The 14,842-nt window shown below is 41.0% G+C and overlaps 1 protein-coding gene across 1 annotated transcript in view; it reads right to left on the reverse strand.

Annotated features, from left to right (window-relative positions):
* The window catches only part of lrch2 (leucine-rich repeats and calponin homology (CH) domain containing 2), a 35,841-nt gene extending 20,999 nt beyond the window's left edge, over positions 1-14,842 (reverse strand). Inside the window, 11 exon segments of the mRNA XM_063486517.1 lie at positions 809-876; positions 1,009-1,106; positions 1,232-1,328; positions 2,445-2,532; positions 2,696-2,826; positions 3,030-3,166; positions 4,285-4,390; positions 5,158-5,284; positions 5,542-5,686; positions 14,519-14,756; positions 14,759-14,842. Coding sequence (XP_063342587.1) covers positions 809-876; positions 1,009-1,106; positions 1,232-1,328; positions 2,445-2,532; positions 2,696-2,826; positions 3,030-3,166; positions 4,285-4,390; positions 5,158-5,284; positions 5,542-5,686; positions 14,519-14,756; positions 14,759-14,842 — 1,319 coding nt within the window.

Raw genomic sequence — 14,842 nt, forward strand, 5'->3', positions numbered from 1 at the left:
TCATTCACAACTGATGACAGTCTTTTACATTTTGCAGTGACTCATCAAACTGTGTCATCACCTAACGCGTCATTTCCAAAGAGGTCTCCTTGGTAGTACATGCACAAAAAAAAACAAAAAAAAACTACAAAATGTGTTTTTGTGTTTTGCAATGTAAAAAAAATTTAAAACATATCAGGTGTCCCCATGCCACCAGTGCTGGCTTTTTTGTATCGCTCAAATCCCCTTTGTGATGTGGAGTCACGCTGAACGGCACCTGGCAAAACTCTGCCAAACCAAACACAAGTGTGGCCGCCACTTGCGATAAGAAACAAACTGAAAGTTTTTTTTCTGTTCTCTCACGCCGCCCTCTCTCTTTTCTGCGCATGGTTTCCTCTGGTTCCTGTAAATTGCTGGAGTGGCTCACCTGGTCTGTATTAACCACTCCTTGGCTCCAGTATAAATACCTAGGTCTTCCCACTCACTTCTCATTAGAGCAGGTGAGCAGTGTGGCAGTCACGCTAAGGCTAACCACTCCTAGTGTTTTAATGTCTTTTATTGGATATTTCTGATTCAGGTTTTTCTTTCAACCCGTTAGCCTTGCGGCACACTGAGCCCAACATCTTGCCTGTCCACTCTCCATATGCCTAACCTCATCACCGGGCTTGCTTCCCGAAAACAAATTTTGCTCTGTTGGTCTGTCTGGATCTGATTTGGGTACCAATTAGTACAACCTATGCCAGCTCACACTCCAGCGAGCGGTTACATTACCCTAAAAAGTCCAGGGGATGGTGGAAAGTAACAGTATTGCACAGAAAAAAAGACTCACCCTGACTCCTCTTTCCAGCTGTCTTTATCTTTGCTTTGGTGAGACATGTTAAGAACTTTCTCCAGTTCCTGGAACGCACACAGGGACATCACGTCACGTCACAGGACCAAGCACACAGAGATAGATATTCTCTCCCAACGTGTCTTCAAAAGATTTCCCACATTCTTCTCGGTTTTCTAGACTGATTGATGAATTCATACCTTTATACAAGACACATGACTGCTTTGCTGCCCATTGCACTCTGACAGAGCAGGATCCTCATCCGGGTTGGGCTCTATAAAGTCATAGAGATCCTGATCTGATAGAGGGAGGAAGCATCCGCGTTCATCACATGAACTGTCACATTTTTAGGCACTTTATTCAACAACCCCGTGTCTCTGTTATTGCTTTCAAAGGGAATATGTGATACTTATTTTCGGTAACCTTTGCAAGAGTCCATTTTGGAGAGGAGTGACAGGGCGTCGGCACGGGCTGTCTCTGAAACTTGAGAGTGCAGGCTGACGGTGTCATCGTCTGAAGGCTGAAGGAGAGGAAAACAGAGGAATGGGAAGTCAAGTTTCAAATGCAATCAATTCACCTGAATTATTGCTGTTGCTATTTTGGGTATTTAAATGGAACATAGGATTAAATGGAAAAAAACCACACCTGCAACACGTGACTGTAGCATTTGCCAAGTCACGTTTATAGCCTTACTAAGCAACTTTAATGAGCAGATATATTATGTATATATTCAGTTCCTCCATTAATGATCTTTTGAGTTATATTTGTAGTTCTTGGCATGTATCCAGACATCCTTCTGAAAGTATCCTTGTCTCTTATACTGGTTTGGGTCTCGCCCATTATTCTCCTGTCACAACAGTAAGCTCACACAGTGTTTTGCAATGCTATAGCTTACAGGCATAAGGGAGGGTACTCAAGTTTCGGAGGGAAGTCCTTTAAATATGTTATTCAGAACTGCACATTTCCACCTTCTACTGTCACATCAGTATTTTTCCATTTGGATTTCTGCCGCCTTCACAAAGCTTCACGTGTTGCTGCTGACAACCAACCTCCCTGCACACTTGCTTCCCATTATCCAACAGCGCCCTGCAGGTCACATCTTGCCAGTTTGTCTAGTCAGATATTTATATGTTGTTTTACCTAGTGTGCTAACATTTACTTCTGTCTGTATTTTTTTAAAACAACTTCCCCTTTATCGTGGCAAATGTGCTCTGGCCAAGCTGCTTCTTTTCTGTGCACCTGCATGAGTGCTACTACCAAAGCCTAACGCTCTTTCCACTCCTTAGATTTAGTGTGATTAACAAGTCGACCACCTATATAAACAGCTCATATTATATCAAGAAAATGATATGGGTTACACTTTCATAGTTATATATCTCAATATGTGCTCTTTCTTAAGTAGTAAAATGTATTTATTTTCTCACACAAGAGAAAATAAAATTGTATTCTACTTTCTGGGGTGTGGCTCACCTATGAGTGACAACTCCCTAATATATAAGTCTGTTTAAGCTTTCAAATCCACCCATCACTGACGAGATCTGGTTTCAGAAAAATATAGCTCAGCTTGAGGCTCCAAAACAGGAAGGCACAAGTCACTGAGTGATGTCACATGTGTGACACTCGTTTGGACTCTCACCTCTGTTGTAGACAGCCTCTTGTCACCATTGTCACTACCAATTCCAGAGTCAGGACCGTGGTTCTTACTTGGGTAAAAATCTTCCATGCTGAAATTATGCAAAATGACGTAAATTAGACAGCATTAAATGATTAGATAGCAGAAATGCAATGCATGGTGTTTTTAACAGAATAGAAGTGATAAATAGATGCATTATGATATAATGATATACTTGATGATGGTTGCAAGTAAGTTAGTAAATCTGTCAGTACCTATCTGTTAGTGGTTGCGGTAGGCAACGCTTGCCAAGAGAGGGGAGGTCCAGGGTGTCTGGTTTCTTATCCATCCTACAAGCCTGCATGTTCAGGTACTTAAATATGTGCACTTTGCCTTTAAGACAAATCTGAAACAGATAAACACACAAGGTGTTCTTGAAGTCGCTCCAACCACTACAGAGGGAACTATAAGGAAATCCACGTGGGTGGATGGGTTAGATGTACAAAAACAACCACTATTTTTCTGAAGAAAATCCATAAAGCTTCAATTGTGCTGTACATCTGTTCCCACATATGGGCAAATGCACCACCATAAAGCAAATCCTCATACCTGTGCCGGTGGAGACTGCATAGGGTTGTTGTCTAGGATGATGTGCTGCAGTTGCCTCAGCTTCCTGTAGGCTGGAGGAATCTCTGTGATCTTATTGCAGGAGAAGTCAAGTCGGATGAGAGGCAGGTCAGCCAACTCTGAAAATACAAATAACAAGAAACTGATGTGCACTGCTTCGACTCCACAATCATCAGAAATTTGTATGTGCTGTTAGGGTAGATCTTATAAAAATAGTTTAACAACATCATAAAAACAGAGTCAAGTTCTTGTTTTTGGGCTCTTATCTTAACCCTCAAGCAACCACAATAATTCAGCAAATAAAAAAAGATCATATCTGGATCATATCTGTATCTATAAATATGTTATTACACAATTTTTTTTCAATTGCTCTGTTTGTCATACCTGTACTCTTTCCATCCATCTATGGCAGATGTTCTAATGTTAAGCTTTTCAAAGGTACTTTAATGTAAAAAGGGGTCAACTTGACTTGTGATTAAAATGCATTTCATCCTTCAAATTAATGGCAATATTTTGCTATGGTTTTCACTTTAAGGGCATGTAGAAATATGGGTACAAGTATCTCTAACTGCTTTTAAGGGGATTTTTTTTACTTCATTGTGTTGAACACGTCATTTTTTAAACAGAATTTTATAAATATTATTAATCTGTTAGACCGGTTTATGTCCGACAATATTTTCACGGAGCGGCCTTTAAGGTGTCGCGGATAAATACAACAAAATAAAACCAGTACGGGTACAGATTTATTCATAACACATGGGAAAAGACCCACGGAAACCAAGTTAACAATAAAACCGATAAAAAAAATAACGATTAAAAACCGATAAAAACTCTGAAAACCATAAATTTCACACCCAATCTTTAACTCTCCCGGCCTGGTACCAAAAAACCCACGGACCGGTACCGGTCCATGGCCCAGGGGTTGGGGACCGCTGTGTTAGACAACAGCACAGACTGCATGGATTCAAGTGCCACACATAGGAATTGCTCAAGTTGGGCTTGTCAATTCAGGTATCCTTAGTTATTCTGATATATATTACTATAATTTATTATGTTGTCTTCTGCTATGTTTATCTGTGCCAACAGTAACAAGACAGGCAACACAAAACATACAAAGCACAGTTGTGTCTCTTGGCTGTGACAGACTGGCATAGATGCCAAAATGTCTCAGTGATGCGCAATCAATGCGTCTAAAGTGAAAGAAACACACAGAGAGCTTCATGAGTGATGGATTTACCATCAGGCAGCATGTGAAGACTATTCTTCCTGATGTTGAGTTCTCTCAAGGCTTGAAGCTTTCCCACTTGAGCAGGCAGTGCCTGGATCTCGTTTGAGCTCACGTCCTGAAATCCAACCCAGCAGGGGGAGACAAAGAGTGAGAAACGGAATTATTAGCATTCACTCTCTCACCTCTCACACACACATACATATAGAAAAATGGGTAATGGGTGCAGCAACTTATTGAGACATGCAAAGAACATAGAAATATAGCATAAAAGGCAAAAGCAGAGTTTGTACAAATCTATTGAGCTTGGAAGCCCATATTTAGTATGACCAGCTTTATTCTTCACCACAGCCTGAACTCTCTTAGGGCAGCTTTCTTGTCATTTCTTTAAGCAGTCCTAAGGCATCGTTCTCCAGGCTTCTTGAAGGACAATAAAAGCTCTTCTTTAGGTTGGATCTCGGCTGTCTTTTGTTCTGTTCTCTGTCATGATCATCTCGCACTGCTGTAGGTAGTCTTTCAGGCCTGTCACATTTTCTTTTGTCATCACTTTGTCCAGTTTTTAAGAACATACTGCACACCATGCTGAGATATGTCAAGTTTTTGGCTAATAGCTTATTGGGAATCACCTTGTTGGTGTAAAAATACTATTTTATGTCTATCGAACTGTGTTATCTGGCATTTTTTTATAGATTCAACTAAAGGAATTGGAACAAACGATTGTGTTTTTGTGACAGGCTGCTAGTTACAAAGTGTCTAAAGACATGATTTAAAATTGATTCTTTGCTAAGTTTTCTGTTATGTGTAGACAGAACACTGGTTCATCCCTTGTGTATGTGCCTCAGGCACTGTACTGTATATAAAGGCTGATGTATACAGGCTGCTCACCAGTTCCATTAAGTCTTTGGCCTTGCCAATCTCTTCAGGGATGGACACAAGCTTGTTGTTGCTCACAAGCAAAACCTTCAGGGGAAGGTTGAAAAGGTATTTCGGCAACACTGTCAGAAGATTTCGGCTGCAGAGAAAGACAAAACAATGACCTGCATTTAAAATAGCAGACAGAAGCGTGTAACACTGAGACGATGGTGACTGGGAATTGAGTTGTAGCAAAAGAGGAAACATCTCTTTCGCGTGAGCATTTTCACCCTGTAAGTAAGGTGAAAGGGGAACCGGCACTTTTTTTGGCATGTAACTGAATACCAACATTCACTCCTTTTGTATTCAATTAGAGTCTGAAACAATAATAAAAGTATAGTGTTAGCAATGGCTCACCTGATGTCCAGATAAGTCAGCATCTGCAGATTGATAATAGCTTCTGGGATGCACTTAATGCAGTTGTGGTAGAGGTTGAGTGACTCCAGGGGGGCAAACAGACACACTTCTGGGGGGATTTCTGTGAGCCGATTCTTAGACAGATCTGCAAGGAGAAGAAACAGAATACTTGTGTGCATAATCACACTGGTGACAAACTCATTATAACCCTTTAACATCAGTTATGTGTGCTTTTTGCACGAGAAGCCATTCCCAAAGCCTTGAAAGACTGATCAATACATATCTGTGACAGAGCAGTAGGAAACGTAGCTCTTCATCGAACGTCGGTCTAATATTACACCAGAGTCTTGGGCTTTATAGGTTTGAGTGCTGCCGGCGGGGTCATACGTCAGTATTTCCAGCATCGATCTCGCTGGGAGTGGCACGTTAATGGCTTTAGATTTGTATGAATGAGTGGAGAGTGTTGGAACTCGTCCTACATCTGTCGTTTTGTTGAAAGACAAGTTAACAACAAAATAAAATAACCATAATTTTTTTTCTGGGTTGCTTTTTGAAGAGAAGAATCAGGTTTGCTGAGGCACAGAATAATTTATGTAGGATCCTTTATAGGATTTATCTCTTTTTATTAAGAGAACGGTCAAAAGTGAATGAGTTCAATGATTGCATTTAACTGAAATAAGTCTTTTTATACAAATTCAACATATTTGCAAGTAATGCCATATCAACAATCATGTTATGATATATAATAGAACAATACTAGAGTAAACAACCATACTATCAACTGTTAAGGCTATAATAGCATGGCAGCATATCACAATGGCTAAATTGTTTTTCATGTTTAAGAGCTTAGTTCACCTTCACTCATATTAAAACCCACACCAACAGTTTAATGTCAAGAGTTTTGCATGCATTTCTTAGTTAAGATATAAACAAAGTTACAAGGAATTCTTCTTAGGAGTCACTATTGTCCCTTGCCAAATTCAATGCCAACCCATCTCAATCCTGTCACGACATGTCACCTACATTAAAATACCCGGTGCCAACTTCAAGGTGTGGCTAGAAAGGAAAATGAGTATGAGTCACCTTCTGGTAACCACAAATGGCAATAACAACTGTTGACAGTACAGCTAATGTGACAAGTTCTCCTAAACTTGTCGAGCTGTCTGTTGTGTCACCTGATAACACTGAAGTTAGCTTCTAAATTGGCAGAACATGAATGTTTAGCACACAGATTTGATAAGTAGGACACTTTCATGTTTGCCAAACATATCTGTACAAACAAATGAGATCAATTTTACCATTTTTATGTCGACCGAATCAGACGAGGCCTTTCGTTCAAGATATTTTGTGTAAATGCAAAGAGACTGCTAAACGACAAAGCGACAGCAGAAGTAGCGGTTAAACACGCTCTGTTTAACCACTGAAGGCAGTTTGCTAAAAAAAAATCATAGCCATGCATTAATGAGCTACATGCATGTGCTTTTGTTCTGCAACAGGAACATGAATGTAATCTCTGCTTCAACCCCCCATTTTTATCTGCCTGCCGTAATAAAATATTTAGAATTCATCCCAACAACGTCAAATAAAGGAAGCATACAGATACAGATGCTTAAGCTCATTATGCAGATATCTGTCCTTAGACAGCATTCAGAATTTCCACATGTATTCCAAATACTTACTTTGGAAACTCATATTAAATAACGTTTAACCTATATACTGCTGGTGGTCTTTGAGGCTCAGTCTTCAACATATGTTGCAAGAGAAAAAACAGGAAAGTTCATCCACTGAAACATAAATATGACTATTAAATTTCACTGCTACCTGCCAACAAAATGTAAATATGCCCTGTGATCAACTGAAGCATAGCTTAACTCTTTATTTTCTTTTAAATGTCTTTAGATCGTGCCCACATTTCCACTTAAATAATCACTGACACTAACCCCGTGCGCTTTAACCAGAAACACAAGGATACTTGTAAAGGTTACCTTGCACTGCACTGAATTCCCCGTCAAACACTTATTGATTCAGTGCCTATAAATTATGTGTGTACGTGTCTGCGTGTGTGCTGTTGGTATTCTACTCATGTTTCACTGACCTAAATCTGTTAACACAGTTACATTATGAGGATGTCTGCTACAAAGTAACATAAATCACTACCTACTAAGATTAATGCCTTTTTAAAGGTTGGGCAAATAGTAGTTTAGATCCCAGTAAATTCACAGTAAGTCAACTTAATGTCCTTTAAATTCTTTGAGAATGTGGACACATTGGCACATCACTTTTCTAAAAGCACCTTACACCACAACCTGAGTCTTACAACTCTGTTTTTCTACTGTACACATGCTCACACACGGATAATACACCAGGGTTCGGTGTAAGGGTTCAGTATCGTGGCAAGGACATTTCAACATGAGGAGAGTAGCAGGGGGTTAGTGGACAACCCGCTCTCCCTCCTGAGCCGTGCGTATCTGTGTCCGAGTGCGTGTGTGTGTGTGTATGCGTGCATGCGTGAACAATCTTGTCTTGTGAATTATCTCTGGGTGACAAGATAATTAGAGTGAGGAGCTGCTGCTGCAGAGCTCCAGATAAACAGAAGGCTTTCAATTATTCTGTCCCACATAACCAAAGTGCGCTATGCTTTGCTTGGGAAAACCAAACACTGCTGCGCCTCCATCCCCTCATTATGTGAAATTACATATAGGCACCACTATTTATTAAACAACTGAGCTACAGTATAAAGGTTTTAATGAAACTAAATTCACTTACCTGCTATTAAAAGGTTACTGTTTAGTATGAAGGATATCGTATCTAGTATTTAAATATGGGAAGTAAGGCCCTTATTCATTTATCCCCAGTGCAATGAAACACCTTCTCTACTTTTACTGAAGGTTGTTATCAGCTATGAAAAGAAACTGACCTGAATTGTATTGAAATGGCCTGATTTACCTGCATTTTAACATTACATACTATATGTTGAACCTTTCGCCCCATTCGGTCAGATTACAAGACAGTTTGAGGAGAACAAAACCGCCTCGCGTCAAACAAACTGAAGAATCAATAATAAACTAGATATTTGTTCCATGTCCTTTATATCAGATATCAGTGTCCTCCGTGATCTTAGTCATTATCACCACTTGTCGGACATTTGATTGCAGCAGTTATTGTCTGGAGGTATAATTTTTGTTTTTGTTGTTGGTTAATTAATACCAGGGAAAAGAGAAAGTTGCATTTATTGCATACATGCCACTAATACATGAAAGCAGATTAGCTTTCTGGTGCTACTAGTGTGATTCCTAATATGGCTTCTCACAATAGCATTTAAACAAAAGTGCCACTAGTTGCAGCAAAACTAGTGACTAGTCAAACTAAAACTAGTCAATTAAAATGACCAAACGTCCAGACAGTGGTTATAGGAAACTAAGGTCAGATAATATGGATTTAAAGCTCAAGCAGCTTTCCACAGATAGGCTCTGACTGTGTAGTTGTCTATGGGCTCTGACAGCAGTCAGTAAGCAGAAGTGAGAAGCAGACTATGACACAGTCAGCAGCACAAAGGGAAAAGAAGCCAAAGGGTTAAGGGAAGCAGAAATTACCACATGGGGAAAGACTAAAGCTGAGGTCACAAGGTATACACGCTTTCCATTAAGACTAAACTCTGCCTCTCCCTCAGGATTGGACCTTGATGCTGTAACCCAGCTGCATATAGTCAATTCCCCCATCTCCCTCCACACCCTAATCTGGTCCCACAACTGGGTATTCTGTGTTAGTAGTTGAATCATCTGGGTGATGGGGGAGCTGGGGGGTAGGTGGAGACAGGCTTTATATGCCTGTCTATCTTTTCCCACTTTTCCCTCCTCCAACCTAGGCCATGCACCATCTGCAGCGCACAGTGGGTCTTTAATCCACCTGCTTGCTGCCTCAAGCTCCCACAGAACAAGGCCCGCCAGGCAGAGAAGCACTCCACCAAGGCTCCACGGCGCCATCAGCCCATATCATCAATCTATTCATTTGTGTTCGTAGTGCAGATGCTGCTTGGATATGTCCTTTCATGACACAGCGAAATGAATACTAATAGATGTCTTGCTTTCTTCTGGAGCAAACAGTGAGTCTCTGATCAGCAAGAGACTGATTTTGAAGAGAGGATAAAAATAGCTTTAAGTTGCTATTTAGAAATTCAGCTTGTTATCACTAAGTTATTTGTCTCTAAGCTGCAGGAAAATGAGACCATCATACTCTGACTATTTACTGTATTCTGTCAATAATGCCGCGGGATTCAGTTTAATGAAAACATGGAAGGTGCATGTCAAGGAGATGATTAATTGGGGTTAATTAATTTTCACCCTGCAGCAGATGTGACACAGCCACTATGGCTGTCAGGATTTGGGTGTGGTCCGGTGCTGCGGGTTGGATTGTGCAGATTGTTCTTTGTGAGATTTGGTCTTAGAGATCGGGTAGTCTCTTGATCAGCTGCGTTTGTTCAGCTACTGTGCAGGGGTTGTCTGTGAGAGCTTGTAATCACCGTCAGGCACTAACGCGGTCCAATTGATCCATGAACCGCATCCTTTGATCTCTGCCCAATCCAGATGCTTCAGGATTGGGCATAGACATGCTTCAGCAGCACCCGGTGTTGACAGACACACAGACACATTAATATAGATATAGATACTATAGATGTACAGAAACGGCTTCTTTCCCTGGACTGTTTGGTCTGTAAACATACACTATCCCCCCACACCGCATCCCTGTCCACCCACCCACCAATCTGAGCCATGGTCTTAGTAACCCTCATCACTCAGACCACTCACAAGGACTCTACTCAGACCAAGTCCTTTGCAACCTGTTCTGTAATGTGTGCCTTTCCCTTGTTTTGTATATATTTCTCCTGTTTGTTAGTTATTCCTGCTGCCTTATTATTTTTATTTACAGTAAAGGGCTATTCTATTCTATTCTATGATCATAGGCTTTTCAGACATATAATAGTATTTCATTTTTGTTCAAACTATTTATTATACATTTAGTGCCTAAGATATTAACCCCAACATTAATTTTTCACTGAGTCTATTACACCAGAAATTAATTGAATGAAATCAAATCACATGTCAAGCATTTGATTCATGTTCCTATTTTTAAATGAAGAAGCAGACACTCTGGTTGTGTCACACTACACAAATTTGGACACTACAAATGTCTGATTGGAAAATTCAGACATGCCACATTGTTCCTGTTAAATTCTAACACATCCTACTTTGAGACGACACTAAAATAGTCACACTCTGTTATATGACACACACGTTTCTAATTTTCTGTGGTTATACCTTCATTTGTTGAGCTTTTTGTCAGATTTCCCAGGCGTAGATAAAGCCTAGCTGCGAACTAAAAGAAAAATTCTGTGAACATGTCCTTGGTGCCTTTTTAAAATGTGAATGTTACTTCTGTTGAACGTGTTTGTAACTTCAGTGCTTTTTAAGCTGTTGCTTCACAGAAAAGAATCAATTAGAGACCACCGTTTCATTTTCTGATCATTTCACATTCAAGTCTAAATGTTTAACAGTGGCATCATTAATATACAGGCCTGCGTTCTCGTTAACAGGAACGTCAATAACCCAGTCTAGGCGTGGGTGAGTAAAGGCCTTTTTCTCAGATATTTTTCAAAGACTACCTTCAACTAAAGGACACTAACAATTTTCTCAAAAAGGGATTTAAAAGAAAATTTTATGTTGTGTCTCATATATAAGACATAATTATGGGACGACTCTGTTGCACGAAGCGCTTGCTGTTCTGCACAGGCTTTCAGGAGAGACAGAGGATGTTTGATTTAACAGAGCACAGAGAATGAGTAGCACTTTTAAAGCCTTTGGGGGGAGTCAGCCTGCTTGAACTTTAATGAGCTGTGGCGCTTTCAGTATTTACACTGGTTGATTATTAAGGCAGAGAATGTTTGCTTGATACTTGTGTCCTTGTGGAGGCCGTCCTTCAAGAGTTTAACTTGTAAGGAATGCAGCAGCACCTCGTGAGATTTGCTGTGCACACAAAGTCCCACAAAATCGAATAAAGAATGCCCAAGTTGCATTTTGGCCACCTGTTTCAAAGACTTCCGGTATCTGAGTGGGCTTTTTGGTTTGTTCTTGGCTGTCAAATTATGCGGACTCTCTTTTAGTGACAAAAACCGCACTCTTTTTTTTTCTTTACACGCTTTTCTTCACTTACCTCTTCATTTTGGCCATGAAATATTAGATCAAACTATTTGTGGATGACGGAGTAATTAGCCAGACAGTGAAGTGTTTATAGTGTGATGACAGATTAGGTGCGATCTTCAATTGTGGCACAGCCATTAAAAATGGAAGCTAAAACCACACACTAAATCTAATGCATGTATTGTTGATTATACCATAAATGAGTCATCATGGTCTCCAAGAAATCCCAATTTGAAATGTCTTTATTAGCATTTTTCCTGAGAAGTCACAGAAACAGCTGGTGTAAACTTGGCTGAATATCTGACAATAACGCACACCTGTGAAGGTATGGTGAAGGTACGGTGAAGGCACCTCCCGGCGGTGGGGTAATGGCAGGTAGAGGCATGCTGGGGTTACTAACCTGAACATCTGCCCAGATAGATGCACTAACCCGCATGCACTTCTACACAAGTTCGGGGCAGCATTCTCAGCGCCTTCCCTGTGGGAAAACAACCCGACTGGAGACAAACTAGCAGCAGCACACTGCAAACGGACACCCTCGTGTGATGTCCGCTCCCTTTTTGGTTGCTGCTTAGCCGTCAGATGAAGGCGACTCATTAGACACTGCTCCGTATGAATCCCTTCGCTTTCTAAGAGCAGCAATGTGATGTTATCGAAATAGCACTTCTTTATACTTATCACGAGACATATCAAGAGCCACTTCTTCTTTTTTTAAACGCCTTTCAGTTTTCAGGTGTAACAAATAATGTAGCTTAACAAGCTGGGTCTTAGTTTACAGAACTGGTACTGTTCAGTGAGGACTGAAAGCTGCAGCAAAGACTTATAAGAAAAGATGCATTAAAGTTAACTTTAAATTGCATCTGATTTTGACTGAGCCAGCAAAAATGACACCATTTCTATTTGCAGCAGAGATTGCAATTGATGTAAAGGGTAGCGCCGTGAGGTGTTGATCTCTCTTCGCACATCTGAAAGTGACACTTCCCTTCTGGCACACCTTTAATTTGACAGAGTGAAATGAAGGCGTGAGATACAAGCGCGAGGCGTGCAGCATTTACAGCACCTGAATTGCACTGGCACAGAAATATAAACCCTCCCACCTCTTCGAGTTATCATCGCTGTTATAATGAGCACTCCAGATAATAGAAGCTGTTTCTAAATTTAAAGCACGAATAAATAAATAAATAAAACTCTTGACAGATGTTTTGACTGAAGTTTAATGGAGCAAAGCTGACTGGTAGAAATGCAGATCATTACAAAGACGGCCTAACAGTCTGTAAATAGTTCACCCCAAACTTCCTGTTTTGTGATTTGCCACGAAACATGACTGGCAATCTGTGTAAAACAAAAAGGCCCTGAGCTCCTCTGGGTTATTAATGGTGTATATTGTTATAAGTCCTGTTTATTCTGGAGAATTAGCACATATGACTATCAAATGAGCAAATTTCCATAGATCTGGGTGGACAAACCCACTCACAAAACGATTACTAACGACTAAGAACAGCAGAGCAGCATGTAAGAAAATAGTTGGATTATAGCTTAGTACTGGAAGACATGTCTGCTTGTTCAGCAAACCTTTCACCTCCTACCAAGCCCACAAATGATTTTCAGTGGCTGGAGCCCTGTGCATATCGTGCTTTTTGCTTTATTTTTGATTCAATAATTAAACAAGTCACTTTCAGGTGTGTTCAAAGAACTAGATGTGAAGAGGTTCTGAAACCTTGGAGTAGAAAATTTTAACACCCTGGGGGGTACGGGTAAGGGTAAGAGCTGCACATGATGACAGATTAACACCAGATGGTCTATGGACACATCAGAGGAGGAGACTATCATTTCTGAGATTTGGCATCTTCCACATGCCCATGTTAATGCTTGAGAATGATAAATAGCAAGCCAGTCTTACCAAAATTACCAAATGTGTGCAAAAAGATGAATATATGTATGTCTACCCTAATTAAACGCATAGCCACTGAAGTCAGGCCATTCCCAATAAAACTTATGTATGTATGACCTCACACTGATAACACAGACTGCCGAAAAACGTGACACTAATACTGACCCACTAACTACAGTTAAGGGTGACCCAGAAAAAGATCGCCCAATAAAGACATAGGTTAAAACAGGAATCAGCCTACATGTGAAACCAAAAGTAAACCCGTGTCTTCCTCCTGTCTTTACAAGCTACACTATAAGGGCATATACAGCCAAGCAACCAAAGGGGCGTGAGGCTGCCAGCAAGTACCCTGCATCTTTTGTCTGATTGTGCCGAATATGAAAAAAGCCGCGCGCGTGTGTGTGTGCCACATGCTCATCACAAATGATATTCATTGAGCAAGAATCACACTATTCGTTGCCGCAGGCTTCATTCGTGTAGTGCTCCAGCTGCCCCGTGCCGAATCAGCTGCAGCTTGGTGTGCAAACCACTGCACAGCGCCTACTTGGGTGCGCCTGCCGTCTCATTCATGTGTCTCGGGGGGCGGGGGGGGGACTGAAAGCTACTGGCGTCGACCAACACAACAGCGCACTAAACTACGGATATACGAGCCCCGGTGGACAGTAATTACAAGCAGGATGTAGCAAATGTGCATTTACATAAGTCCGCGGAGTACACGGTATACTCCTATAAATAATGTCACCTACACGTTATTGCGCCTTTATCCACAAAATCGAGATAAAATCCATGCACAATGCGGGCATGCTGCATTCATCCACGAGTACGTGTTTTCTGTTTTTTTGTTGGTTTACGTTTTGTTTCCTGTAGTCCTCACGCGTGCACAGCAACCCACCTGCTTGTGTTGTATCGGTGAGATCGTAGCTCATCCCCGGGTACTCCCTCAGCTTCCTGCCGCTCAGGTTCAGTATCCCCGAGCACACGGCATCCTCCAGAGCCCGGTCCAGGCTTCGGGCCGTGTGGTGCTGCTGCTGGAACGGTGTGATGCCCGGGCTCCAGTGAGGTCCGGTGGGATAGTGATGGCTTTGTAGAGCGGTGACAGCTCCCACGCCTCCCTGACTGGACGCCATTTTTTAAAATAAAAAAAAAGAAAAGAAAAAGAAAAAAAGAAATTACTCTTACAATAATAACAGCGCACAGCGGCAGTTTCTCCGCCCAT

This window comes from Pelmatolapia mariae, linkage group LG10_11, assembly GCF_036321145.2.
Source record: "Pelmatolapia mariae isolate MD_Pm_ZW linkage group LG10_11, Pm_UMD_F_2, whole genome shotgun sequence".
NCBI classification, from domain to species: Eukaryota; Metazoa; Chordata; class Actinopteri; order Cichliformes; family Cichlidae; genus Pelmatolapia; species Pelmatolapia mariae.